At 36.7% G+C, this 27,286-nt stretch overlaps 1 protein-coding gene across 23 annotated transcripts in view; it reads left to right on the top strand.

Annotated features, from left to right (window-relative positions):
* CADPS (calcium dependent secretion activator) overlaps window positions 1-27,286 on the top strand; it is a 624,105-nt gene that overhangs the window by 440,402 nt on the left and 156,417 nt on the right. For 6 of the 23 annotated variants that reach the window (XM_077451928.1, XM_077451931.1, XM_077451921.1 and 3 more), the window contains 4 exons: window positions 5,043-5,144; window positions 5,253-5,316; window positions 5,645-5,768; window positions 20,506-20,612. In XM_077451928.1, coding sequence (XP_077308054.1) covers window positions 5,043-5,144; window positions 5,253-5,316; window positions 5,645-5,768; window positions 20,506-20,612 — 397 coding nt within the window. Of the gene's footprint in view, window positions 1-5,042; window positions 5,145-5,252; window positions 5,317-5,644; window positions 5,769-7,552; window positions 7,622-8,385; window positions 8,404-18,409; window positions 18,512-20,505; window positions 20,613-27,286 lie in introns of all 23 variants that reach the window. The other 17 variants (XM_077451917.1, XM_077451920.1, XM_077451911.1 and 14 more) reach the window with 5 other exon arrangements.

The following is a 27,286-nucleotide window of genomic DNA, read 5'->3' as shown; positions in this document are numbered from 1 at the left end:
AAGTTACATGCACACTTGGTTTCTGGTAGGATCAATGTGTATTTTTTTCTGCACTTAGCTCTTGAAAAAGAATGCCATATCTAAGGACTGGTAAGGACTGAAAAATCCTTATAGATTTGTTTTGTCTGCACGACTGTTGTTTTCTAAACTTGTGAGTTGTTTTTTTTTTTTTTTTATGAGTTATCCATATTATTCCTGTATATCATAAGACAGATTTGTAGCTCAAGCGTATTATTGGTTTCTTTTTGAAATGTGAATATTTTGGTATTCCCAAGTGGCAGCCACAAATGTCACACATTATCAGTAGCAAGATCGGTGGAGGGTACAAAGAAACCATATTCTCTTGTGAAAGGCCTCTCTTGTTAAGAGGCCGTTCAAACATTACAGTACAGATTGCAATTTTTGGAATTTAAGGTCTTTTGATTTGTTTAAGAAAGGGAAGTAAAGCTAACCAATTAACCCCTGACAGGAGGTTCATTAAAGGTTTGTAATCCTTTGCCAAGTCTTTTGTGTAACTAAACTAGACTAGTGCTGAGGATTTGCAAAGCTTAGTCCCTTCACTGGAGGAGGCCTCGACTTCGAACATTTGTGCAGTTTTCACAAGACTTATATTACCAGAAACAGACTGTGCTGACATAGAACGACGTAGGTAATCATTGGATCCGCGCTCTTTGCGCGACAACAATAGCGAGTAATAACGATGGTTGTCTGGGCTGCTGATTTCTTTAGTGAATGGATTAGACTTGTCTCTTGTCCCATTCATATGGATTATGGTGCGGTGTAAATATTCGAGGGCTATCTATAATATGTAGCCGCCTGGGGATAAAAGCAAGAGGAAGTGTATACTTGTACTCTGTCACCTTATACGCCTTTCGTTTAGCAGCTCACAGTTTCTCCATTCTATTTCATTCTTAGTTGTATGGATTAATCTATACACATTGCATAGAGCACTGTTTTAACCATTTAAGAACCGGGCCTAATTTTCAAACGTGTTGTTTACAAGCTGAAATCAATTTTTGTTTGCTAGAAAATTACTTAGAATCCCCCAAATATTATATATTTTTTTCCAGACACCCTAGAGAATAAAATGGCGGTCGTTACAATACTTTATGTGACACCGTATTTATGCAGTGGTCTTACAATACATTTTTGTGAATAAAAAAATAAGACAGCAGTAAAGTTAGCCCAATTTTTTTCTGCATTGTGAAAGATAATGTTATGCCGAGTAAATTGATACCCAATATGTCATACTTCAAAATTCTATTATGCAGCACTGATAGCCAGAACTGATAGGCACTAATTGGCAGCACTAATGAGCACCGATTGGCAGCACTGATAAGCAGGCACTAAAAGGCAGCACTGACTGGCATCACTGCTGGGCACTGACTGGCATCACCGCTGAGCACTGACTGGAATCACTTCTGGGCACTGATTGGGCTGCACTGATAATCAGGGCATTGATGATCAGTGCCCTGATTATCTGTGCAGATCTCTCCTGTAAGGAAATGCCACTGATCAGCTCTCCTTTCCTCACACTGTCAGTGTGAGGAGAGGAATACCGATAACCAACATTTCCTTGTTTACATGAGATCAGCTGTGATTGGACACAACTGATCACATGGGTAAAAAGCCTCGTCATTGGCTCTTTACCAAGATTGGTTATGCGCCATGTACAGCTTGACGTCATATGACCTTGTCCCAGAACAAGAGAACTGCCTTCCACCTGTCATTTCACAATACGGCAGCCAGGAGGTGGTTAAAGTAAGATTTTTTCTTGGACATGATTGGTGGACTATAGTGAAGATAACTCCTATATTTGCTAACCTAGCTGGACATTCTCTACTCTTTTACTAGAGAATATCATTACTCTTTTGATGTGGTTTGTGGAACGGCTCCTCCTGTGCCGTTTTAAAATAGCACCTCAGATTAAAGTGGAAAAACAAATATTTCAGCTGCCCTTTTCCGACCATAAAGCACAAGATTGTCCTTACAGCCATCACACTCACAGCTCATTTGGAACTCTGCAATATCATTAGCCCAGTCCTTACCAAAGTTGTATGCACTATCATGTGTTGGGGGCAGTGATTTTCAACCAGGGTTCCTCCAGAGGTTGCTAGGGATTCCTTCAGCATTGGGCAATTTCTGCCTCTCAGATAAGTTCCCACTGACACTATTGATCTTTTTAACTATCTGTAAGGAGGTAATTCTTTCCAATGACCACAAGTGTCAGGACCATTCTTCCCACTGACCATCACACTAATGTATCATGAGTTGTAGATTTCTCATTTTTAGCAGGGGTTCCCTGAGACTGGAGAACTATTTCATGGGTTCCTCTGTGTTGAAAGGCTGGTTGGGGGCCTTTCTAAACCTATGCAAATACAGGCTTTTAGAAGGTTAGTATTTGCATAAGAGTTTTAGAAGGGTTCAGAGGGCTGCTGATAGGTTATGGCAGTTTTTAATTAAAACGTTTTGGACAGTACAAACTAAAAGTGGTCATACATGTGATTTATGATCAGTTTACACATATGTGAAAGCAAACAAAACACTCATCAATGATTAGAGTTTCAAACAATGCAACACATACCACATTGTTTCACACTCTGTGATCTACTGATACTATAGATCAAAAATACAATCTATCAGCTATACAGTAAATGTGAATAATCTATTAACCGCTTGCCAACCGGCTCACGCTGATATATGTTGGCAGAAGGGCATGTACAGGTATATTAACATACCTGTACGTTGCCCTTTAAGAAGTGGTTTGTCCGATCATCTCACGGAGAGGAAGAACTTGTTTGTTTACATCAGCATTTCCCCGTTCTGCCTAGTGATACTGACACTGATCACAGCTCCCTGAAATCGGGAGCAGTGATCAGTGTTGTGTCACACATAGCCCCTCCCCCCACAGTTAGAATCACTCCTTAGGACACACTTAACCCCCTACAGCTCCACCTAGTGGTTAACCCCTTCACTACCAGTCACATTTACACAGTAATCAATGCATTTTTAATCGCACTGATTGCTGTATAAATGTGAATGGTCCGATCTGTCCGCCATAATGTCGCAGCCACTATAGAAATCGCTGATTGCCGCCATTACTAGTAAAAAAAAAATATTAATAAAAATGACATAAAACTATCCTCTTTTTTGTAGATGCAATAACTTTTGCGCAAACCAATCAATAAAAGCTTATTGCGATTTTTTTTTGGGGAGCCATGTTGCACGACCACGCAATTGTCAGTTAAAGCGACGCAGTGCCGAATCGCAAAAAGTGTTCTGGTCTTTTGCCAGCTAAATGGGGCGGGGCTGAAGTGGTTAAAAAAGATCACTCAATCAATCTGAATTACAATAGGTTCTCCTGACACAAGAAGATATTTGTTTGATTAATCAGATGTGACCAGTAATATTCTACCACACTGACCAAGTTCGAAAAAGAGCTCATTAAATTAATTTAATTGAGGATCTGTGGCTTTTGATCATTTTAGTCACAATGAATGATCCATTGTATGATCATATCAATCTGTGTGTGGCCACCTTAAAGTGGTTCTAAAGGCTGAAGGTTTTTTACATTAACGCATTCTATATATGTAAAAAATGTCTGTGTGCTGCTTCCCCCCCCCCCCCCCAGACCTTACATGAGCCCCCTCTGATCCAGCGATGTTCATGAAAGCCTTGGCTGGATGGGGACACTCCCTCCTCATTGGCTGAGACAGCAGCAGGAGCCCCTAGAGACACATCTGAAAGTAAAGCCTTGTACACACTACTAGCTTTTTTCCATTCAACCCAGTGGGCATAACGAAAAAAAGAACTGACAGCTCAGGTCAGAACCAGTGTACTAATTATGCAGTGTTAGTAGAGCAATCTCCCTTGCTGTTCTATTGATTTTTGATAGGGGGGTGCCTCCCCTCCCCAGAACACTCCGGTCAGCACTCTCAGCCATTGGTTGAAAGTGCAGACCAGGGGTCGGTCGGCAGACCTTTTTTGGCCATCTCCCTTCAACAGAAGCCGGCTTCTGTCGGACCCGCTGCAGTACACATGAGCCAAATGACTATTGAACCGGTTGATGCTGCTCGACATTCAGCTTGTGTGTTCTTAGCTTTAGAGGGCTCACCAAAGCAAGGAGATAGCCCATCTTAAACAGTTGTCACCAGGACAGGTTTACCCAGTGGATGATATCTTCTCACCTTCTCACATGTTTCTAGTGACAACCGTTTTTCTTTCAATTCACATATCATATCATATCAAAACAGACAGGTGTACAGAATCAGGTGAAGCTATCCTTTATGGAGACCTGATCTATGTGCTATTAGAAACCAGGCAAAAGTAATCCTTCCACATTCGACAAAAAAACAAAAAAAAAATGTTGGGCTTGCCTTACACTTTAAGTTAACTACCTCCTTTACGTTTGCACTTGTTAGTAAGATCTTCTCTCTTCCTTCAGTTTACAGCTTTTAGACTTAGATAAAAAGAAAGCAGTGCCCGGTGACAAGGGAAAAATATGGTCCATAGATCTTTAATAAAAATTAGCAACATGTTTGTCAAGCCAACGTGTTTCATTGGAATTGACTCCCCCTTCATCGGGGCTGTTGCATACTATTTGGTGGGAATGATTCCCATGAGGGGTTATGTTGGATGAAGGTTTCTGAATGGCGGGATTTTTTTGTATAGGCAGCAATGAATTTACAGCAAGCATTAGAAACTGTACAGCAAGTCATGAATGCAATTTTATTTGCAGTAATATTATTAATAATGATTAAATACTAATCATGTTAGGTGTTATAACAAATTACTGCTCAGGATCTAAGTACCATATAGTGAAATTTGTAGGATTCATTTTGCAGTATAGTAATAGACATAGTTTTCCCCTTTTAATTGTCCAAATATATATTCCTATAGATTTTGATGCTCTGTCTTGTAGCATGACTCACACAGACAGGTTTACTGCACAGTCTCATCAGCTCTGACTGTGCACTGTATGCTGCTTCTTGTGTCAGTAGGTGAACCAACCAAGTCACTCATTTCCTCCTCTTGTCCTCCAGGCCTGATGGCATAGGAACGGTTACAGTTGAAGAAAAAGAGCGATTTGAAGAAATCAAGGAAAGACTTCGCTTGTTGCTGGAAAATCAAATCACACATTTTAGGTAAAGCATCTCTTAAAAAGTGAAAAAAAAAAAACATGTAACTTAATTAGCTCACTCCCTGGAAATAGGATTTACACAGAGGAAATTTGTATATTCCTTTATTTGTAGGTATTGCTTTCCATTTGGCCGACCAGAAGGAGCATTAAAAGCAACTTTATCCTTGTTGGAGAGGGTAAGCAGTCATTTCTCCTTACAGAGGTGTAATAGTTCCCCCTCTTGCACCAATAAACTTATTATGGTCATACCCTTTGATCAACCACTCTGAAGACCATGAAAGTGTTTGGAGCACATGGTAATTGTTTATTAGGAGAGAAAAATAAACAAGGATAATATTTAGTTGAGCTAAAGCACGGTCTATTGTCCCTAACTATAGTGACTTACATTCTAAAAGCAAAATATATTTATTTTTTTAACTCCTAAAAATATTAGAAGTTTGTCCTTTTGCCTTTAAAAAGACCTGTACGTTTCACCTCCTGTTCTACTGATCTCCTGTTATTAAGGTTTTAATGAAAGATATAGTTACTCCAGTTCCTCAAGAGGATGTGAAAAATGTTATCCGGAAATGCCTGGAGCAAGCTGCTTTAGTCAACTACACAAGACTATCAGAATATGCCAAAATTGAAGGTAAGAGACTCATTTTATAACTTTGCAGGAAGCTCACTGGTTCACTTGGTTCATCAAACGTTTACTTAGCACAGAAAGATGACTGGTTGATTCATGTGCAAGGTCTTTTTAATACATGTTTTATAAAATATTGGCAATTGTAATATTTGTCTATGTTTTGTCTTGGAATACCACCTGTCAATGTGTATTTCTGTACTTAGATTTTTTGGAAATTGGAGGAGTTTAGTGTTTTGCTGTTTGGTCAACCAGAAAGTATTGGTTTGCAGTGAACATATGTTGCTATGAATTTTTTTGTTTATTTCAAACTGGGTTAATTTGTTGATCTAAAAAATAAAGTGGTTTAGATTTGTGGCATAGCTCTGCAAATGTACATTTTAACAAGTATTTATAGCTTATAAATTGTTTGGTAAAATGTGTTGTTGGTTTTTGCAGTCCTTTGTACGTTGAAAGGGTTTCTTTGTCCAAGTCCTTTGTAGGTCAAGTGGGTCTTAACTTTGCCCACCTGACAATGCTGAAGGAATGGCTGAAAGAGAAGTTATTAAACTTTGCCCAGTGAGAAACACTTAAGAATTGGGCACTAAAGGGATTTTTCTCTTGAATAGATCTTGTCCTAGAGATGACTGATACAAATAAAAGTATGCAGGTTTTGTTGTTGTTGTGGATTTGGATGTTGAATTAAAGGCGCTTTGGTTGGCAAAACAAAGACATCAATTCCCTTGTTATATAAAATATAAAAACATGGCTGATTGGACGTGGGAGGAGTATGTTTCCAGGATAATTTTCCTCCTTTACAAACTTTGCCTTGTCAGAGCTGTTCTTTCTTTAGTAAGTGCTAACTCGTTGGTAAGATCTGCTCTCTTCTTTCAGATAAGTCAATGCAAAACAAATCTTTAAAAAAAAATCTGTAAGTAAAAATGCATTCATTTCCAACGTAGAACACTATAGCTCTTCTTTTGTGCCGCAGTTTTTCTCAGTTGTGTGAATACTTTGCCCTTTTTTTTTCTGCACTGTGACTTTTAGGTCTGGGAATACTTTGAAGCAACAATCCTTTTCTTTTCCAGCTCTCTGTTTAGAGAAGTTCCTCATCCCACACTACCTGCTCTTCGCTTCTTTCCCTCCTTACTCGTTATTGGCACAGCCATTTTCCCTCTGCCTTTCTGAAAGTGGTTGCTATGCCAATAAAAGAGCATGCTGGGATTGTTAACTCTTAACAACCCAACATCCACCAGTTGCATGAGTCTGGTTTTCTCTCACAAGCATAGTAAGGTTATTTTACTTCTACCTCAAAGGCTACCGCTCATTACTATTCAAGTTCAAAATTTCAACTCCCAACAACGGAGTCATTTAAAAAAAAAATTGACCAATATAAATAAAGGTATCAAATTCAGGTGGTAGTGGTACATTTTCAAAGACTATGTTTGTGAGGAAAACTTTTACGTGCCTTGGATACTTAAGGCTTGAATGCTTAGTATCTTAAGCCAAATTCCGTCAGTTTTCTTTCCTTTTATGTTTGGATCATTTAAGTCTTGCAAAGAGTACAAAAATCCCTAAAAAGCACAAAAATAAACTGTACAACATCACAGTCCCAATCTGTGACATATGGGCATGCTGAATGGTTAATCCAGCAAAATTCGGAAAAAAAAAAAAAAAAACACCCTTCTCTGTGTGTCCCAAAATACTTTAAATCTTTTCTCCTTTTAACCTGATGTAACATTTTCCTCTAACCTTTGACCTCTTTACCTCTCTGACCTAAGCCTCTTGCATGCCCAAATCCTCTTTTATAGGGAAAAAGAGAGAAATGTATGAACACCCTGTCTTCTGCTTGGCCTCCCAAGTGATGGATTTAACCATTCGTGAGTACTTACCACCACCTCCTCTCCATGCTGTCTCCACTCTGTTGCCATTACCTCGAAAACCTTCAGATCCAAACCAAATCACTTTCCTTGCTTTAAGTCTATGAGCATTCTCCCTGTCTGTTGCTTCTGTCTGTGAAACCCAGTGTGAAAGTCCAGTCACTTTTTATCAGCCTAAAAGAGGTTAAAACAACTAAGCCATTTGTCTGTTTAAACTGGCACCTGTCTGTAAGTTTATGTCTGTGACCTGAATGCATTTTTACTTTTGCTTCTGTGTATCGCCAATTTGTTAAATGCTTGCAACCAGTTTTCAAGGGTACCTCTTCATCAGGGGACATGTGATAGAGCTAGAGGTTGCACTTGTAACAACCATGTGTACTAAATGATACCATTGAGGAACGTTGGGGAACGTACAATACTCACCAGTTGTCTTAACCCATCTTATTTTTTTATTATCAATTTTGCAGCGGACACAAAAAGAACACTTGAATAACCTCTTATTGAAAAATATAATTCATGTCTAAAAGCTTTGTATAAAGTTCACAGATTTTTTTCCCCCCCTCTAATCGGAAGCAGCCTCCACTTCCTGTTTGATAATGAAATATCTATGTTGATGATTTTGGGTGTATAGCACTTTTTTTTTTTTTTTTGATCAAATGTCATATACCAGAAGTGAATGGGGGTAACGGATTGGTCCACTTGCTCATTAATCGTGCATATTATGTTCTTTCTCTTCTTTCCTCCTCGCTTTCTCTTACAAATAGAGAATCAAAAGGATGCAGGTGAACAACTGTATATGCCTTACAAAATAATAGGATTGTAATATTTTCTGTTTTCTTTTTTTTCCTTTGTTTTCTTTTTATAGCTCCTTAAGTCATGTGATCCTGCGGGCTGTACAGGAATCATACTGCCACTTAAGGAGTTAATTTGTGCTGTCTCAAAAAAAAAAAACTAAAAAAAAAAAAACACTGCAAATCCTTTGTGTCAATAACAGAGCCATTTTAATATGTGACAATTTAAAATAAAAATATTGAAAAAAGCTAAATGAAAAATTACTCTCCACCTCCCTTCTCATATTTGTGTTAAAGCCTTTTAAACTGTTTGTGTTTTCTGTACATGTGTACTAACAGCACAGTCAGAAAAAAAAACGTGTGTTTTGCGTCCTCTATGTTTGTAAGATAATGAAATGTTATACATGGCTCCAACTATTTAACAGTCCTGCCCTTTGCAGCACAAAACATCCTTTAACTGTGAAAATACACACCAAGAATTCTTCACAGTTGGAGATTTGCATTTTTCGCAAATTTTTTTCCCCCCATTTTAATCCCACCAAATGGCCGTCCTAAAGTAATCTGGAAAATGTCACCTTTTTTTTTCTTCCGTAGGCATTTTGCATTTATTTTATTTCATTTTCTCTAGGATATTTTTAAATATGGCTTACTGCATGGCTCGTAGAATTCCTAATATAGTGATGTCAAAAGCGGATATGCTTGTTTATAAGAGCTTTTGTAGGTTTCTCTTGTTTCAGTTGAGTTGTCCCTTGAAACAAGTGCCACCAATTCAAGACGGCCTAACATATTCCAGAGTGAATTTGTCAGTGCTCATTTGTTCTGTACTGCTTTGTCATTATCTACTTCAGTTCACAGGCTGCTATTCACAATTTTGTAGAGGTAGTCTGTCAGTTGCATTATTAAAACTCATGTAGGAACGACTTGCGCTTGTTTCAAAAGATAACTTACAGAGGAGCATATAAAACTCTCTAACTCTCATCCTACATAGTGCAATAGAATATCAATTCCTTTATCACAAATATGTGATGTGCTTTTTCTGGTCATTTTATAAAGGTGTTTTATTATTTAAACAAGTGGTTCTCTTTGTGTAACCAAAGATAGTTTGACGTACTAATGACCACCACCCTTCCAATAGCTATTCTTATATTTTTAAGAATGCAGAGTACAGACAAAATACAATGGTGGTAAAGTTTGAAATACAACATAAGGTTGTGGCAAAATAAAATCTTGAGAATATTACTAATGTTTGTAATATATATATATATATTTTTGTTTTTTTTAAAGTTTTGGGGCATGATTGGGTAACTGTAGTATATTGCCCATGCATCTGCATTCTTCTATTGTGTAACTCTACTGGGACTTGAGAACCACTGATTTAAATAATTAAACCACTTTTGTACAATACCGATATTTAAAAGCAGATAGGACAGAATATTAATCTATGCACTATACCAATTTCACTTGTGTTGATGACTTTAGTTGGTGTAACTATTAGATCTACAGCAATCATAAAACAAACACCAGGGCTGGGCAGAGACCATATAATGCTTTTTTGAGCATCTCTGTTGGGAAAAGGCTTTCAATTGACTTGAAAATTCTGGATAAGGTAGTGAGCTATTTACACCATATGCGACCATACATTTATACTTATTGATTCACCCCAGATATCACTAAGATGCCACAACCACTGCCTTTGTTAATCCCAATCTTTTTATAAAGCTCCACCTTCTCATAGACCCAGATTTTGCATACGCATTAGGCATGGTTAAGCCGGCCATACATAGTTAAAATTCCGAAAGAATTTTCTTTCGAAAATCGTAACTAAAAATTTTTGTTTTAATTTCGGAACCATTAGTGGGCCAAAGCAATTGCTGATTTTCGTGCGGGTATCGAATTTGAGTGATGGGGCATGTTGGAAATTTTTTGAAAAACAAACAAATTTCTAATGAATGATGAGAGAATCATGAGAGAAATATAATTGAAAAAGAAATGCGCATGAGCTGTGACCTGGAAAGAAAAGAAGATTTTTTAGCAAACTAATATTTCAGTCATTGTCAGTGCTTCTCTCCATACGAAAATGTATCTGCTAAGTTGATATGCCATGTCAAGCATGTTTGCAGCAAACTAGGTGATTCTAGCATTGCAAGTGGAAAAGACCGGGCATAGGTGTGAGCTGATTAATATAAAGTGTTTCTGAGATGTTGGAAAACACTGTAAGCTTGCACAACAAACAAAAATGTTGTTTCTAGATCTTTTTTTATAATTTCATTTTCATCGCAGTAAACGGCCATAATGTATTAATTTATTTAAAAGGATTATTTTTTTACAGTTTTTTAATTAGGGCACTTAACTGAACATGCATTCTTTTACAATGATAAGTAAGCAAAACCTTTAGCCTAGCAAGTGCCGGTTTATTTGCTGAGGAGTTTATCAGTTTGATTTTCTACTGAAAAAACAAACATTCATTAAAAAGGACCAATAAAATTGATTGTGTGAAAGCTCGATTACCTAAAATAGTTAAATAACATTTATTGGTGTACACGTTTCAGGAGCAGGAAGATACCGGTGGGGGAAGTAATGTTTTTTTTTTTTTTTTTTTTTAACAATCTTTATTATAAAGAAGAAAAAAAATATTTTTAACTCTACAGAAACGTCTATGATTTTAAAATAAATTACAATGAAAGAGAAAAAAACATCAGTGATCCTGTGAATCACGCCATATTCAAAAGTAAAAAAAAAAAGTGGATTTTGGTTTTCACTAACGGTATTTGCAGACTAAGGGCCCATTTACACCAGATTGCAGTGGGATGCAATTTTTGACTGCACTCCAACTGCATAAACAGTCCAATATTCAGGATATCCTATGGGCCTAATCACACTGGTGCAGTGCAGTGAAAAAAATGACAGCAAGCTGCATTTCTTTGAACTGCAATTGCACAGAAATGCGCACAAATGCATGTAAATGCATTGCAACACAGTGCAGTGCACATAAAAGCCCAAAAAATAAAGAAGTTGGAAATGACTTTAAAGGAAATGCAAGCTTACAAAAAATGCACAGCAAATGCTTGTAAAGAAAAAATGCATGTCTACTGCACGTCACTGCACATAAAAAAACGTAATTAATGCCAACTGACATAAGCCTTCTTTAACCTTTTTTGAGACTATAGGTCATTGATACTTAGATGCCCAGTCCAAATTTAGCAGCACTGACATATATCAGCTAACCTGATAATAAGTCTATGACCAAATTGCATACCCACTTCAATCCTATATATATATATATATATATATATATATATATATATATATATATATATATATATATATATATATATATATATTAGGGACATATAGGACTTTTATTTGGTACAGTGTTTAACCCCTTTGCGCCAGTGCCTCCGAGCCCTTTAAGAAGTTTGGGGTTTCAGGTGGGCGGGGTTTCTGATTATGTGACCACTGTTATTGGCTGTCACACTGGTCACATAATTGGAAAGCTCCCAATTGCTAGTATGCTACTGTGCTGGGAGCACTTTCTCAGTAGGGTAAGTTGTTTTAACAAAGCCGCATATATGCAGCCACTCGGTGTTATAGCCCAATGTAAAAGGCCGCATATATGTGTGGCTTGAAGGGATTGAATAAAATCCTGCTGACAAAAGCACAAAAATTAAACAAAAACATTTTTAAAAATAGTTTTATGCTGTAGTTGTATCTAATTTTTACAGTATTAAACAGATGAACAGGCTGCAGGCTGCAAAATAAGCCTTGAGCCTGCAGACGACACTACAGATGCCAATCTTGTAAAAATAACTTTCAGCCTGTATGCGTCATGGTTGACATAGTGATTTCATGATTATGTACCTCTCTGATTGGTTCATTAGAGGGGACTGTAGCTGACATAGCTATCAGTGACTGCTAGAAAGGAGAGTGACCAGCTGGTCACTCAAAGTTTTAGGCTATAGCCTTTGTCAGCTTAATATTGCTGTCTGTGTCCCTTTTGGACATTCTCACTATTTCTGTCTTGTGAATCCTTTGTGATTGTGATAGTAAAGTCGGCCATAGAAGGATCAAATTTCAGCCGGTTCAGCAGGAACTGAACGAATTTCAGTCCACGTATGGATAGACTGGCTGTATAGAAGTTGATCCCCTGATCAACTTCTGTACAACCAGCCTGTTGGTTTTTTCCTGATCTATCAGTGCTGCTGGCAATAGTCAGCATCACTGATCAGTGTGTTCTGACAGCAGGGAAGTCTTCTTGTTTCAGAATAGAATAGCCCAGTGGAAGTTATTCCAGCATTTGAATCAAATCTGTAGATGGGGGAATCAGGTCAAGTATTTATGGGCTGCTTAAGTGAGGAAAAATCTCCTTAATGGAGTCCTGACAAGGGATTCTATGCTTTTTCCACTTAAGTCTAAAAGTCTTGGCTGGAAATTCATTTTGAAATTACTCTGTCGCTGCTTTACAAAAATGTCAGTAAACAGGATCTGCTAAAGTAGAGGCTTCAAACTCAACTGTCCCTCTGCTCTTTACCCGATTTTTTCTAATTTGACATTTCTTGTAGTGTGGGGGGCTTTTCTTCCCTGCTGCAATTTGTGGTTCCTTCTTTTAACACTATGTCGCTGTGTCCTGTAGCAAGGTGTAGCGACTGGGAGAAGGAACTACAACATGCTACAAGGAACCCTTTCAGACATGTGTCAGATGTAAGCAGGCAAAGCAAAAGAATGTCAACAGCACACCAAGAATCTCTGAAATGGGTCCTAAGCTGTAAGCAGCGATCACATTGCTACAGCAGATTGCAATATTTCGGAGCCACACAGGACTCCTTCATCAGGAATGTGACGGTCGGTGTCAGGGTCCTGTGTGGCTCCGAAATATTGCAATCTGCTGTAACGATGTGATCGCTGATTACATCTTAGGACCCATTTCGGAGATCCTTGGTGTGCTGGTGACATTCTTTTGCTCTAACTTGACGCAGTTCCAGCCGGTGGTCGCTTCAGCGCCCACATATACGCACAGCCATTTCTACAGGAACGTGTGCATTGGGAATAGTGCATTCAATGTAATCAGGCAATTCCTCTGCAAGAAAGAGAGGAATGGGTGAGGGGACACCTGCAAGCCTCTTCTTTTGCAGGTAGTGCATTTTTCAATGAAGAAAAGAGTTGCTTTAATATTGTTGCTATTATTGTTCATACTCTAAAGCCCCATACACACTATCAGATTTTCTGCTGATTTTTTCCTTCAGGTTTACCAAAACCATGTAGTGCAAGGGCCTGCCTGATTACATACAAATTGAAACTCCTAAGGTTTGACCTCATATTATATGGTTTTGGTAAATCTGAAGGAAAAACTCAGCAGAAAAACTGATCGTGTGTATGGGGCTTTAGTATCTTTTTTTATGTGGCTTCAGCCTCTTTTTTTATGTGGCTTCAGCCTCTTTTTTATGTGGCTTTAGAATATTTCACACATTACAGGAAATCAAAAAAGAGAAAAAAGGATTAATATAGTGTAATGAAAAGGTTTAACATGGCAATATCTGCACATAAGAGCTTACAGTCACAATAATTGTGCCTATACTGTGGACATAAGTACAAACAAACAGACATCCCCATTAAGTGTATTTGCACTAGTCACCAAGATTACATACACCCCTCAGACTGACAGATCAGGGTGCTTGTTTTGTGTTCACATTCTATGAAGAATACTATTTTCATCTCTAAATCTTTTTGCTTTGCTGATATTACAAACTGTATGACAGATGGGTCACACTGATCGCTGCGTTCTAACATTTGGGAGAGCAGAGAACATATTTGGTGAAGCTGGCATGCTTCGATGCTGTTTGATTCAAGCCACAATATGAGAACCACTAGTATTTCACATTGAAAATAATTAAAGAAGCAGGAAACAATTAGAAAGCACACATTTTGAATAGTGACAGATGTTATACATGTTTAAATTAGACAAAGGGATATAAGACAATTTAACGGGTCACGTTAGCAACTGCTGTAGTTTTAGCGTGTAATTTGTACGGCAATATGGAAAGTCTTGAAAAATAAGATGTAGCTGTGTGGAAAAAAAATATTTACTCCACGTGCTCATAAAATTCAGTCGGTGTGACAACGCGTTACCCAAATCAATAGCTTTATTGTCTATTATGTATAGGATAGAAAAAAAAAGCTGAATATTATACTTTTCATTAGATAGTTAGAATTTTTTGAGCTTCAGCGTCTAGAAGCAGAAAAAAAATTGTTTTTGTTTTGAGATTTTTGGAGCATTTTTTCAGTAGAAACAAATGCTGAATTCTCCTAAATGCTCCTAGCTGCTTCTAAATGCTACTAACGGCTACTAAAATGCTACTAGAAGCTAGTACAAAAATGCTATTATCAGCATATTTCATCCAGCGTTTTTTTTTTCCTAGCTTCTTTTGTGCTTTTAAAAAACGCCAGTGTGCATGGAGCTTAATATACATTGAAAACGAATTTGGCAAAAGAAAACGGGTGGTATCCTTTCCCCAATTTGTCCAAAACTAAAAGAAATATGTTTTGGCTTTAGATATATTTTAATGCTAAAAATAGAGGCTGTAGTAGACCAATGTCATCCACAAATAAGCCCTGCAAAGGATGTTAAAAGCCAGCACAGCTGTGCATTAGCTCTGATTTTTTAACATGTAGGCACCTGTATAATAATAATGATAAAGCTGGGATGTGGTCTATGCAAAGGTGGCCATTTCTTACTATGAACCATCCTATTGCAAACTTTACCTCCCCATCCTCCTTCCTTACATACGCGACTGCCCCTCCAAGATATCTTAGAAAGGCAGAGCTGGTATGAATTCTGTGCTGGCTGTCTAGCTAGCATGGAGAGGGGTTTATATCAAGTAGAGGTTTCCACTGAATTATTTATGGGATGCATTGCATCTTATTTTCAACAATAAACTGCATTGGTCTTTTAATTCTGGCCCTGTATGTAACAATAAATGAAAAAAACAAGTGTTTGACATACCAAAGGAACACCTTGATTTCCTGATGGTCAAACTTGACCGGGTTTTGTACCATTACTGAAAATTACTTTTTGATGCAGATTATACCTCAATCCCCAGCTAGCACAATTCCTTTCTGAAAAATATTTTTTTCCTTGAAATGAATATTATATCGAGTTATGTGGCTTGCTGGTTTAAAATTGCTATCAAAAGAACTAATAGTCTTTTTTTTATATATATATATTTGTTAGGCAGCTTTAGGGTAAAAATAGGATACATTATATTTTTGTTTCTTCCTCTTTCCACATTTACAGTCAATTAACACTTTTAAGTATATATTTATTCCAGTCTGCTGTCGAAAAATCCTTTTCTGTCCTAGAGGAAAACCAATGCAACATTGGTTAATTTCAGCGAATTAAACAATTTCAGTAAAATCAACTATATTTGTTTTGGATGAAATTTTCCTATGTATACAATTTTTAAATCACTGTAGTCACAAAGATTTAAGATCATGATAATCTAGGGGCTGGAACTGAAATCTAGCATTGGAGCCAATAATTAGGATAAGCAACAGTGAAACACTAAGCATGTTTTATGAAAATTAACATGGTTGACAAGTATAATATAGAGTTCTACCATCATTTAGAGAGCAGGCATCTACCGTAATTTTCATTGAATCAGCCTAAAGATTTCAGAATTTCCAACAGATGCAATGTAGTAAGTTCAGACCAGTGGAGACCACTAGAGAATAATTTACATAGACATGTATAGAGTTGTCTAATTATTGACAGACTGATCAAATAAATTTAGGTGGATGTAACTAAAACTTTTTTGTGTACATTGGGTAGCGTAGGAAAGGATTAGTATCCGTGTCAAATTTCCATTGCAGTCTTTGTACCTTCTGGGTAGATTCACCTTGTTTATTTGTCCTGGAGACCATTGTCACTGGGACAGAAAGTGATAGGTGATCCAACATTTTATAGTTGTTACCAGAGCGAAATGTAAATCTTCCTATAAGGAAACCTGTTCAGCTGTCTAAGAGAGGAGTTTTCCTTACTTTATAGAGATTTCCTCTCACTTTCTGTTGCATCTCAGGCAGAACTGGAAAGGATACCTCCCCAGCGAGCCATAGACTGCCATCAAATAAATTGTATCTAAAAAAACAAAAACAAAAAAAAAAAACAGTATACACTTTACATTTAACTAGAGGCCCCCAGGCTCATGTTATGGTGCCTTGTTTTTGTACGCCTTCTTCTCTGAACACTGTATTTGCAGCATCCATTCGGGCATTGCTGCAGTTTGCACTCCACATAACAAAACCACTGGTGCACGTAAACTAATGTAAGTATTATAAAAATTTGGTGGTGATTTTTATCCAGTGTAGAGTTCTTCTTCAGTTCAGTACATTAACATGTACTGCTTATCGCAAGGAATGGGTTACTGGCTTTGTCAGCAAGATAATGAACAGAAACATCACAAACCCAACTCAGTGACGTGTGCCAAGCCTGGCGTGGGAGTTGGTGTGAGAATTCTGAAAGCACAGTCACATTAAGAGGGTTTCTAGTTTAGCAACCAGAAGCTGGCTAGCAGAAATGCCCTTGCAGCCAAGTCCTGGTGCTAAGTGAACCCGCTGCTCTGTCCTTCAGATCTATTGCTATCGATGACTTTGTCCCAGATGTCTTAAAAAACGACTCCATCTGAATTCTTGTTTGTCTGCGACGTATTGGTTTATTGTGAATGGCACAATTGTCATAATTCACAATATCATTTTTATAAAGATATAGTGTCATACCAATTGATAACTATATCTTCTTGTCCAGTTTGAGTGTCATGCCATTAGAGGTCATGTAGATGGACATTTACCATAAACAGGTTCACAAGTAAAAACACAGACACATTGCAATAACCTGGAGCAGCCAATCAGAATTTTCCTTTTTGTTTTTATAAGATAAGGAATAAGAAAAGGTGTGTATGCATGTCATGAAACCAGTAGCAGCCACACTCCCCTAGCATATAAAGTGAACCTGTTTTTTCTTTAAAACACATTGCCTGCAGGCAAAAGTAATGACGGCAACTGAAGGTACCTAAACCTGTGTCCCTTACTGAATTTCTTGGCCACACCTCGCCCTCTTTTTACCATTGGTCAGGGAGGCCCCCTCCCTCCAATGGTAACAAACCAGTTGTGAGGTGTGGGAGAGGGTGGCATCAATCACAATATCAGAAACTGAGGTTTGCTTATGAGTTTTCAAGGCTCTAGGGCATTCTTCTCCCCTGTTATCTCCCAACACCTTAGAGCTCCTCTTCCTCTCAATTGCTTGTTGAAAGTCCCATGCTGGTTTGTAGGGGATACCAATGGGGAATGAAAAAAAAACTGAAGCAAAGTCAAGATTCTTGGGTTTCTGGATTGCATTCCTTGTTTTTTCTCAAGCCTAGTACACACTAGTTTATTTTGTGTATATATATATCTATATATATCTATATATAGATATATATAGATATATATATATATATATATCTTTAACGAATACTTCCAATGTAAAGGCCAGAATTGGAAATCTTAGGTATTTGAAGATTAGATTAGAAATATTTCTATAAAAGTGGAGGAACTGAAAAGTGGAGGTGTTACGGCTAATTAGCAACCCAATTTTATCCATTGCGCATTTGAAAATGCTAGTTAAAATCTGACAGCTCTTAGTTTGTAACACCTTATACCTTTCACCTTCTTCATTTTTATGGAATATAACAAACCCTAGATTCTGATTGGCTGCTGTCTGTGATACCTTTGCACTTGTTTCATGAATGTCCTTCTGTATGTTCTTGTTTTGTTTGGGTATTACTAGCTATAGTTTGTTCCAATATAGTAATTTGAAAGTATGTTCAGCAACTAGAGATCACATAATCCAATGTTTCATTATTTTTGTCATCTTCGTTGTCTTTTTGTTTAAAATGCTAAGTCCTGTCATATTTGTGTATATACTCACGCTGCCTTACTTTTGAATCTTTTCTCTGTCATGCATGCCCAGTTCATCGGCCTAAACCAAAGCCATCACCTGTGCCTCCATCCATTCAAACCCAAGCTAACATGTTAAATCAAAGGCTGAAAGGCATGCCTAGACCAATACCAAGTACTGTATCGGCTTTATTTCACTTGATTTGTTTAGCCTAGTCTCTTTCCCCTCCTCCCCTAACCCTTCAGTGCTGTAAGGACCCACAATGCATTGCAGTACATATCAATGCATTGCTGGCTACTCCCAGCACTCTAGGAGTTAACATAGTATAGTTTGAACATCGGCCTTCAAGCACTTCCTCTCGATATGTCCATTGCTGTGTAGATCTGTCCGGCACTAGCAACATTTTCCAATATGAATGTCAGCACAAAATAACATTGTTGTTACATAACATTCTGCATGATGTTAATATTTATGAGTTTCAAATAATGTGTAAACAGTTTTTTTATTTTATTAATATACTGTTTATTTCTTATGTGTCAGTGCTCCAGCTGTTAACCCAACATTTCTAATGTCAATCGTTCATTTTAGATTCAGTTGTACCTTCTGGGCTCTGTGATATACAAAGAATTGTTAAAATTAAAGAAATAAAAAAAATCAAAACTGGACAATCAAAAAGATATACATGTACTAAACATCAGGTTCAGCTAAATAGTCAAAATAATCATGTATATGAACAGTGTTAACTGTCATAAAGTTTGTAAAGTAATACACATCTTCTACATCCTTTTTTGTTTAATATATGTTTTATTAAAGTTTTCATCATATAATTTTTTTTAGAAATTACAGAAGAGAAAAAAGAAACTCAATTAGTAACATGGAATATACTGTAAAGTCCATAGGTGCCCCTAAATATATTAAGAAATATATTCATGGATATTAACATAGGTTTCCATGACAAATATTAAAATTGAATTGCAAGTGTGCATTCAAAATTAAACATTAAAGGCCATGATTAAGTATAGAAAAAGACAAGAAAAAGAGGAAAAAATAAAAATACATCCTTGCTGAAAATGAAAACACTTCTTAGAGCTGTTAGTTCTAGAAATTCACTGCCTGACCTCCTTCCTGATCTTTGGACTGTAAGATAATATAAAAACATATTTATAATACCCACTTTGAGCTCCCCTTTTATGCAGGCTTGAATACTGTAAGTGTTCTCTTCACCTTGCCTATTCCATAGCAGGCACTCCTACCTTTAGCATTTATCCTATCAAGAAAAGTTACTGAAACATGAAAGAGGCTTTCTTTTTTCTGTGATATTCTGCATTGGCCCACCATCTTGGTCACATGACCTGTGCCAAGGTATTTGTAATTCTCTTGAGTTCCTCAATTTTCTATTGCAGAGCTTACATGAACAGATCTTGAGGGACTAATATTAGAGGTCTGCGCCTCCCACTGACCAAGCTTCTAATGTCAGCCACTTAAAATCTTCCCTATCTACCCGGACAATGGTTACTTGACCAGGGTCCAGACCAATGCAATATTTCTGTTGTTATAGAAAAAAATGTAATTGTCTCTTTTCTTAACTTTTCCTTACATTGTGCAAGGTACGGTAACTAAGCTTTTAATTTTTGTATAGTTTTGTTTTGAGTAAAGTATGTACCAAACATACATTTTTGTAAATCTCTTGTGATTATCTACTCAATAAACTTCATCACTCACCCGAGAAAATCTTCTATAGTTCTCTTTGTGCTCTGATAATACAATGGACACTATTTTTAAAATTACCTTAAAGGTTACCATGTTTATTTAGTTAGGTTTTAGATCCCCAAAAAAATATGTACAGGTTAGTAAAATCACAGAAACTATGAACAACTATAACTAAAGCAATAATTGTTCATAAAAAAGCAATTTATGTTGACAAATAATTATTAACCAATCAGAGTATATTTTACATTTACATTTAAAGCTGGAGCACTGTTTCTGTAGCTCAACAAAAGATTGTGATTTTTATTTTTTTATTTTTTAAATATTAATTATTGAGCTTTTTTTAAAAAAATAAAACATGCATGGATTTTTGGAATATCCTGGATTTTAACTAACCATTTCGATTTCTACCTATGCTGAACCCATCCCAGCATGTTCTAAATTATCTTCTTCTACTTCAGAAAATGTAGGTCGGTTAGTAACTCCTGCCAAAAAACTTGAAGACACAATACGACTTGCAGAATTGGTTATCGAAGTTCTCCAGCAAAATGAAGAACACCATGCAGAGGTGAGAATTGAAATGTTCTAGAATTTGTTCCACATGTATGTTCTGGAGCAGCCTCTAGAATATTTAGACTTGTAATTTAATAAAGATGTTTTTTTTTTATTATCAGTAGTGGGGAGAAAGTGTTCAACAGAGTGTTTGTATGTAAAAAATTAAAAGCACTAGAATGTAAAAATAATTCAAATGTTTTACTTGTTTTCCACCCTGAAGGTAAAAAAAAAAAACAGAAATGCACAAAAAGTTTTTTAGGCATCTGTATAGGAACTGTCCAGTTGCTTAGGGCTTCTGCTAGTTTGTATTAATTATAATGATAACTATATACCATAATGGTAGCAAATTCAAAAATACACTTTTTTATTGTTAATACGTGTTCTACTTTGGTATATTCACAGTGATGACAATGATCAGCACTTTTACTGAAAAATGCAATCCAAAATTATTCTTTTTTCTGCACTTTTTATTTTCCTTGAAACCTATATACATCACCACCTGCCAATTTTTTAAATCCGTTATGTGTCATACATTTTAAGTTTAGTTTTTTTTAAATGCTAAAAGTATTGTTTACACATTATGTATTCAATATCATTTATTTTCTGTTAAATTGTTATGAAATTTTTTGGTCAATTGGATAGCATTTATAATGTTAGAAGCCAACCAGTGTGTTTTCAATCACGATTCACTGCCATCAGCCAATTCACAGTTATAAAAGTCCAAAAAGACCCAACTAATGCTTGATCTGCATATTTAAATTTCCTCCCTGTTTTTCCACTGTTCTTTCTATCTTGGATGGTCCTGGCAGGGGAAAGAGGTATGTGGTTAAACTCAACAAATTGAGTCACCTGCTCTCATATCTTGTGCATGTCCTTCATGTTTCTGATAGGATTTTATCCTTTTTTGCTTCCTTTGTAGTTGTAATTTAAGTAGTATAGCAGCCAGATCATTTAGACTGCCTGTGGAACTTAGTTGCCCCACACAACTTAAGAGTGCAGTGGTAATCCAGTCCGTGCATGCAGCAATGGATGTATTATACAAACATTGCAGCTTGTTTCCTAGCACATCCCAACCTTCCTTAATCCCTCCTAATCCTTCTGTTTTACCCATGTTAGTTTGTATGCATAATGCAACAAAGAAGACAAATGTGTTGGGCCAAGCTTGCAATAAAAAGGCTACAAAATGGTTTTAAAATAAATTTTCATAAGGTACACTTTTACTATAGTGTTTTTTTTTTCTTCATTACTAATTTAATGTTGATTTACTTACATATTTATTTTATTTTTTTTATTCTTTTCGCCTGATGATAATGTTTTGCTTCAAATCTCCAACCATGTGTAAAAGAGTTTGCAAAAATCTCTTGCAGTTGATGTAGTGTTTAAAGTAAAACCAGCATAATAATTTACATCTTTAGCAAAGCAACTTCTTTTGTCCAGAGATAAAATTTGTCTTTGGCATTTTTTTTAATCACTCTGGTATTATTTGTATGTAGCCGTCCATAAATATTTTGGAAATAAAGCTATTATCAATATGAAACACTTGAAAAATGTATTATATTGAAACTAGTATATTCATATTTTTAGATGAAAAAAATGGATTATCTAAAAACATGTTTATTTGACAATATGGATTGTTGTATACATTATTTTTTCTTTCTGGGTGTATGTGTTATTTTCCTTTTTTTATGTATCTCCTTACAGTTTAAGCCCTTGTGAATTTTTTAAGGGTGGGGGGGGGGGGGGCAGCAAGAGCATTTATGTTGACCTTTCAGGTAGAGTTTCATAATTAAGTGAGTGTACCATGCTCAGAAATGTCTGTGTATGGAGAAAAAGGTTTAAGAGTGGGTAATCTCAATGCTCGGTTTAATCATTTGTGCTGAAAAGCAACTAAGTGATTATTAAGAATCATTTTCAAATATTGCTCAATGTGCTTGCAATGCCATATTATGACAAATGTGTGACATAGCTGAAAAGTAAATGTAAAACATATTAGGACTAAATTAATCATGTTACCAAACAGAGTATATTTCCTGAGAATGGAAATGTCATTCTGTTCATTAGTGGCAAATTCGCTTTTTATTCAGAAATGTTTTTATCTTACAAAAATAAGAAAAAAATCAGCTATCTGAAAGGGAAATAAATTGCTTGAAGTGTCATTATTTTTAACTGTAGAATTAAATACTTATACTTAGCTATAAAAATTTATAGTTTAGATTTTACCAATCATTACCTCTTAGCAAAAATACATTAAATAATTTCCATATAAATTCGGGACCAGCAGTGCCCTTGCAATTACAGAGTTGTAGTTTTTTTTTGTTATTTATGTACTTACAGCTATAGTTCAAAATGTAGGGAATCCTTTGAAAAGAGTAAATATATATCATTGTTGACATCCCTGAGAAATTTCAAGTGAAAGTTCCAGTTGCCTGGCTGCCCCACTGATTATTACAAAATCAATATATTGGGGTTGATTTACTAAAGGAGAAATGACTGTCTACTTAGAAAAGTGAATATGAATTTGTGTTTACTTTCATCATCCAATCATGTACAATTGGATGTCCTTTTTTTTTTTTCCTTGTATATAATTGGGTATTGAAAGTAATTGAAAGTAATTGAAATTTCACACAGTCTCAACTCATTATAGTAAACCGACACCTATGAGTCACTGATCTAGAAAATAAATTTGCAGATCAGAAGTTTTGACTTTACTCTTACATCACTTGCTCCAGACTTGGTCAAGTTTAATGTCTTTGAAAATATTTAAACTACAGCCTACCAGGCAATTAGTATTTTCAATGGCACCCCACATATTTCTCTCTGCTCAGCTTTTTTAAAGGGCGTTATGCTTTTTAATAATGTTAACTTTTGTTGATTTTATTGCAGGCACACTAACAAGAACAGTTTTAGAACGGGGATGAAAAACAGAGGCAGGGAATTAGGACGCTTTAATAAAAATACCTCTTTCCTACATTTTGCTGAATTCGGTATTCTGCAAAGTTCATTCAATAAACTGTGTATTCTAATACACCAACAAGATAATGGAGCTGCACATGCTTTAAAGTGGTTCTAAAGCTTAAAAATGTTTTACCTTAATACATGCATTAAGGTAAAAAATGTTTAGGTATCAATATCTCACCCGCCCTTATACTTCACTCAATCCAGCGCTGTGCCCATCTGCATCCTCTCTCCCCACTCCCACAGGATTTGCTGCCACTGGCTCCTGTTACTGTCAGTCATATCCTGTGATGGGGGGTGGGGGGGGACAAGGCTGAAACCCACAGGTGTGCCACTATAGGAACTGGTCTCTTAATTTGGCAGGAGGAGGAGGCAGGAGCACCAGCAGGGGACCTGAAAAGAGAAGGTTCGGGGGCCACTGTGTGTAATTCTAATTGCATAAAGCAGATAAGTATAACATAGAAAAAAAAATTCCTTTACAGCCACTTATAGATGTAGCATTGCTGGAATATAGTGTCTTCATATGTACCTATATCAGTACCTGTTTCTGGTCCCATCCCCAGCACATTGCTGTACATTGAAGAATTGATTGGGATTTTGGAATTTAGTTGAAAAAAGTGATAGTGGCTTGTCATAGCCCACACCCGCAGCAAGGTATACTTATCAAACTGCACTCCCTTGCTGCCTCCCTTCTCCATCGAAGCTCTAGCTCTGTCAGTTTAATGGAGTAGACCTTCAAGGTATAGGAGAGCATGTGACCTCCCTCTTAATCTCTCATTAGGTAAATGTATCGCTGTTTGTGAATTTAGATACAATGCAAGTTATTCAATGTGGCCATGACATTGAAATGCTCATTGATTTTAATTCTTGTTAAGAAGAGTACTAACTTCAACATCAGAGTCATTTTTTTCAAATATTTGTTTTGAAGATATTCTGTTCTATTTCATTGTCAAGAATTATATAAACGAAGATAAAAAAAGTTAAAGTAAAGATTTATGTTTCTTATTTTAACTTCTGCAGTTGGTCCCTTTAAAATAGGGGTGGTAAATCATTAAAGGTCAATTATAGCACAAATTCTCTCAACCTGTAGTTGTGACATTGTATAGTTACACTATTGCCTTTTCATAAGTGCACCAAAATAGTTCACAGCCATGCCAGCCAATTATCATTCATGAGTAATTATACATACAAGTATGTACTGTGATTAAACATACACCATGCTTCATGTCGTAATTATGTTGACTCTCGCTCTATAAAATTAGCACTATCATCTATATCTGGATCAGCACAACTATCTATACCTGGATTATACTTTCCAGCCAAAATAATACACAATTATAATTACATGGTCATTCCAGCTCTGCTTACTTAGCCCTTAGCATGCCAGTTCAATGTTCTAAGGCCATTATGGTGCCAAGATGCACCTGGTGGTGATAGGGCTGGTGCAAAGTTATTTTGAATTATAGTCAGGAGGAATGACTTATTCCGTTTTTAAACTCAAATATGTTTTATACAATGTTATATGAAGCTATAGAGTTGTATCATTATGAGCAGTCCCCTTTTTCAGTTATTCTGCTAGGCTTTCCAACAATTATCCAAAGGGGACAAAACAAAGTAAATTGTAAATTGGAGGACTTTGGTGTTGTGCTGTCACCCTGCTGTCTAAGGCACTGGCCCACACGTGCCCTGATGGTAAATATAATTCTAAATGCCTTGTATATTTTTTTCTTTAGAGGGCTGCATTGTTGGGCATGCTAACTGGTTGCTTCTTTGCTACCAACAGCATGACAAGAACCAGGGCAGCCATTAGAAATTGTGGGGCCCCTTACACAGCTTGGGCCCCTCCTGGGCCTGACCACTAACATTCCCCAGGGTCTGCCCCCTGCCCATTCCCCCCAATCTGCCCACTGGCCATCCCACCAAGGCCTTCAGTGCACCCAATTTTATTTTAACACTCTTACAACTTAATATATGAAAAAGAAAAGAATGTATTCCAAGAATCAGTGCTTTTAAGATTTAACAGTCAGGAATTATATTTTGGCCAAACAAATATGAAGCCTGCTACCACAACAAGGTAGACTCTTTAAAACAGGACCCTACACTAACAGCAACTTTTTCAATGACACCCCCCCCCCCCCCCAATCTATCCACCCCTAGCAGATCTAGGAAAATAAAAAAATTCCAAAACAAAAAACAAATGCAGTATATTCAGCAAAGGGACATCCCAATTCAGCAAAGAGACATCCCAGTCCAGCAGAGACATTCACATATATTCAGCAAAGATACACCCTGATCCAGAAAAAAATAATTTCCCAAGAACAAAAACATCCCAATCCAGCAAAGAGACATTCCCATATAGCAAAGAGACATTCCAATCCAGCAAAGATACATACTCATATATTCATAATAGAGACAGTCCCATATATTTAGCAAAGAGACATCCTAATCCAGCAAAGAGATGACTCAATCCAGCAAAGACATTCCCATGTATTCAGTAAAGAGACTCCCTAATCCAGCAAAGAGACATCTCATATAGAAAAGAGACATCCCCATATAGTAAAGAGATATCTCCATATAGCAAAAAGACAGCCCAATCCAGCAAAGAGACATCTCCATAAAGCAAAGAGATACCCTCATATAGCAAAAAGACAGCCCAATCAAGAAAAGAGACATTCTCATATAGCTCACTCACACCTGTACACACAAACTTCACTTGTACTCACAGCCCCTACTTGCAGAGGAGGCCTTCCTTTTTTTTTTACACAAAGTCGCTTAGACACACATCCAAGCACAGTCCAAAATACAGTACAGGCAGCACACAAATGAGGAGTGCACATGCTGCTCGTATAGAGAAAGCCATGTGGGGCAACTGTACCCATCAATGTATTCTTTCTTCCCTGTGGGGTGGCCATGCCCCCCAGGAAGCTCAGGCCTTCCACAAGTGTATGGGTTGATGGTGGCTCTGGCAAGAGCGAAAACATGTCATGAACTCCAGCTAAAGAGCTTGACTTTCTAGAACAGAAGCTAGAACAGAACAAGCTATTAAATATATATGAGTGTAAAAGAAAACGTCAATGGTTTTGGGCCATTTGTTTTTTTAATTATTTAGGTCAAAACTGATTTTTTTTGTCCTTCTATCTTATATATGAAATATTTACTTTGTTTTACAAAACAGGGCGACCAGAGGAATTTTTGGGAGTATTTTGGATTTTACAAAACAGCAGTAGCATTGTTCTTTAAAATGTGAACTTCAATTACTTAAACTCTATATGAAGCTGAGCAGAGCAGGGAGGGGAAGAGATGGGTCACTTCTCATTGAGTCACCTGAGGTGACCTACTCAGCTATGTTTGCAGTTTGATTTTCGGATATTTAGCTCTATAAACAAGGATTTTTTTTTAATCAGAGCAGTTCATGTTAGCCTGGTAAATGGGTCTAGAGCTCCACCTTCTGCCTATTAATACTAAATATAAAAATAATATATTTTATGTCTTTACTTTTTAATCCTAGGTATAAATAAAATAAGGAAACAGATGCAAAATCCACCCTTAGCTATGAATTGCTATATGATTAGCTTTAGCAGTTCAGAATTTCACAATATTTTTTATTTGCTAAGCTGCCACTGATATTTCTAGCTATTGATATGCCTTAACGCAATGGTTTTCCCATGACTGACAATGCACAGCTTCTCTTTCGTTCTGTTTGCTGCTTTTCCTCTGGTTAGACATAGGCAT

This window comes from Lithobates pipiens, unplaced genomic scaffold (assembly GCF_037356315.1).
Source record: "Lithobates pipiens isolate NorthernLeopardFrog02 unplaced genomic scaffold, aLitPip1_a1.2 Scaffold_23, whole genome shotgun sequence".
In the NCBI taxonomy this organism is placed as follows: Eukaryota; Metazoa; Chordata; class Amphibia; order Anura; family Ranidae; genus Lithobates; species Lithobates pipiens.
The sequence above is the reverse complement of the archived record's forward strand: the minus strand, read 5'-3'. Positions and strand labels throughout refer to the sequence as shown.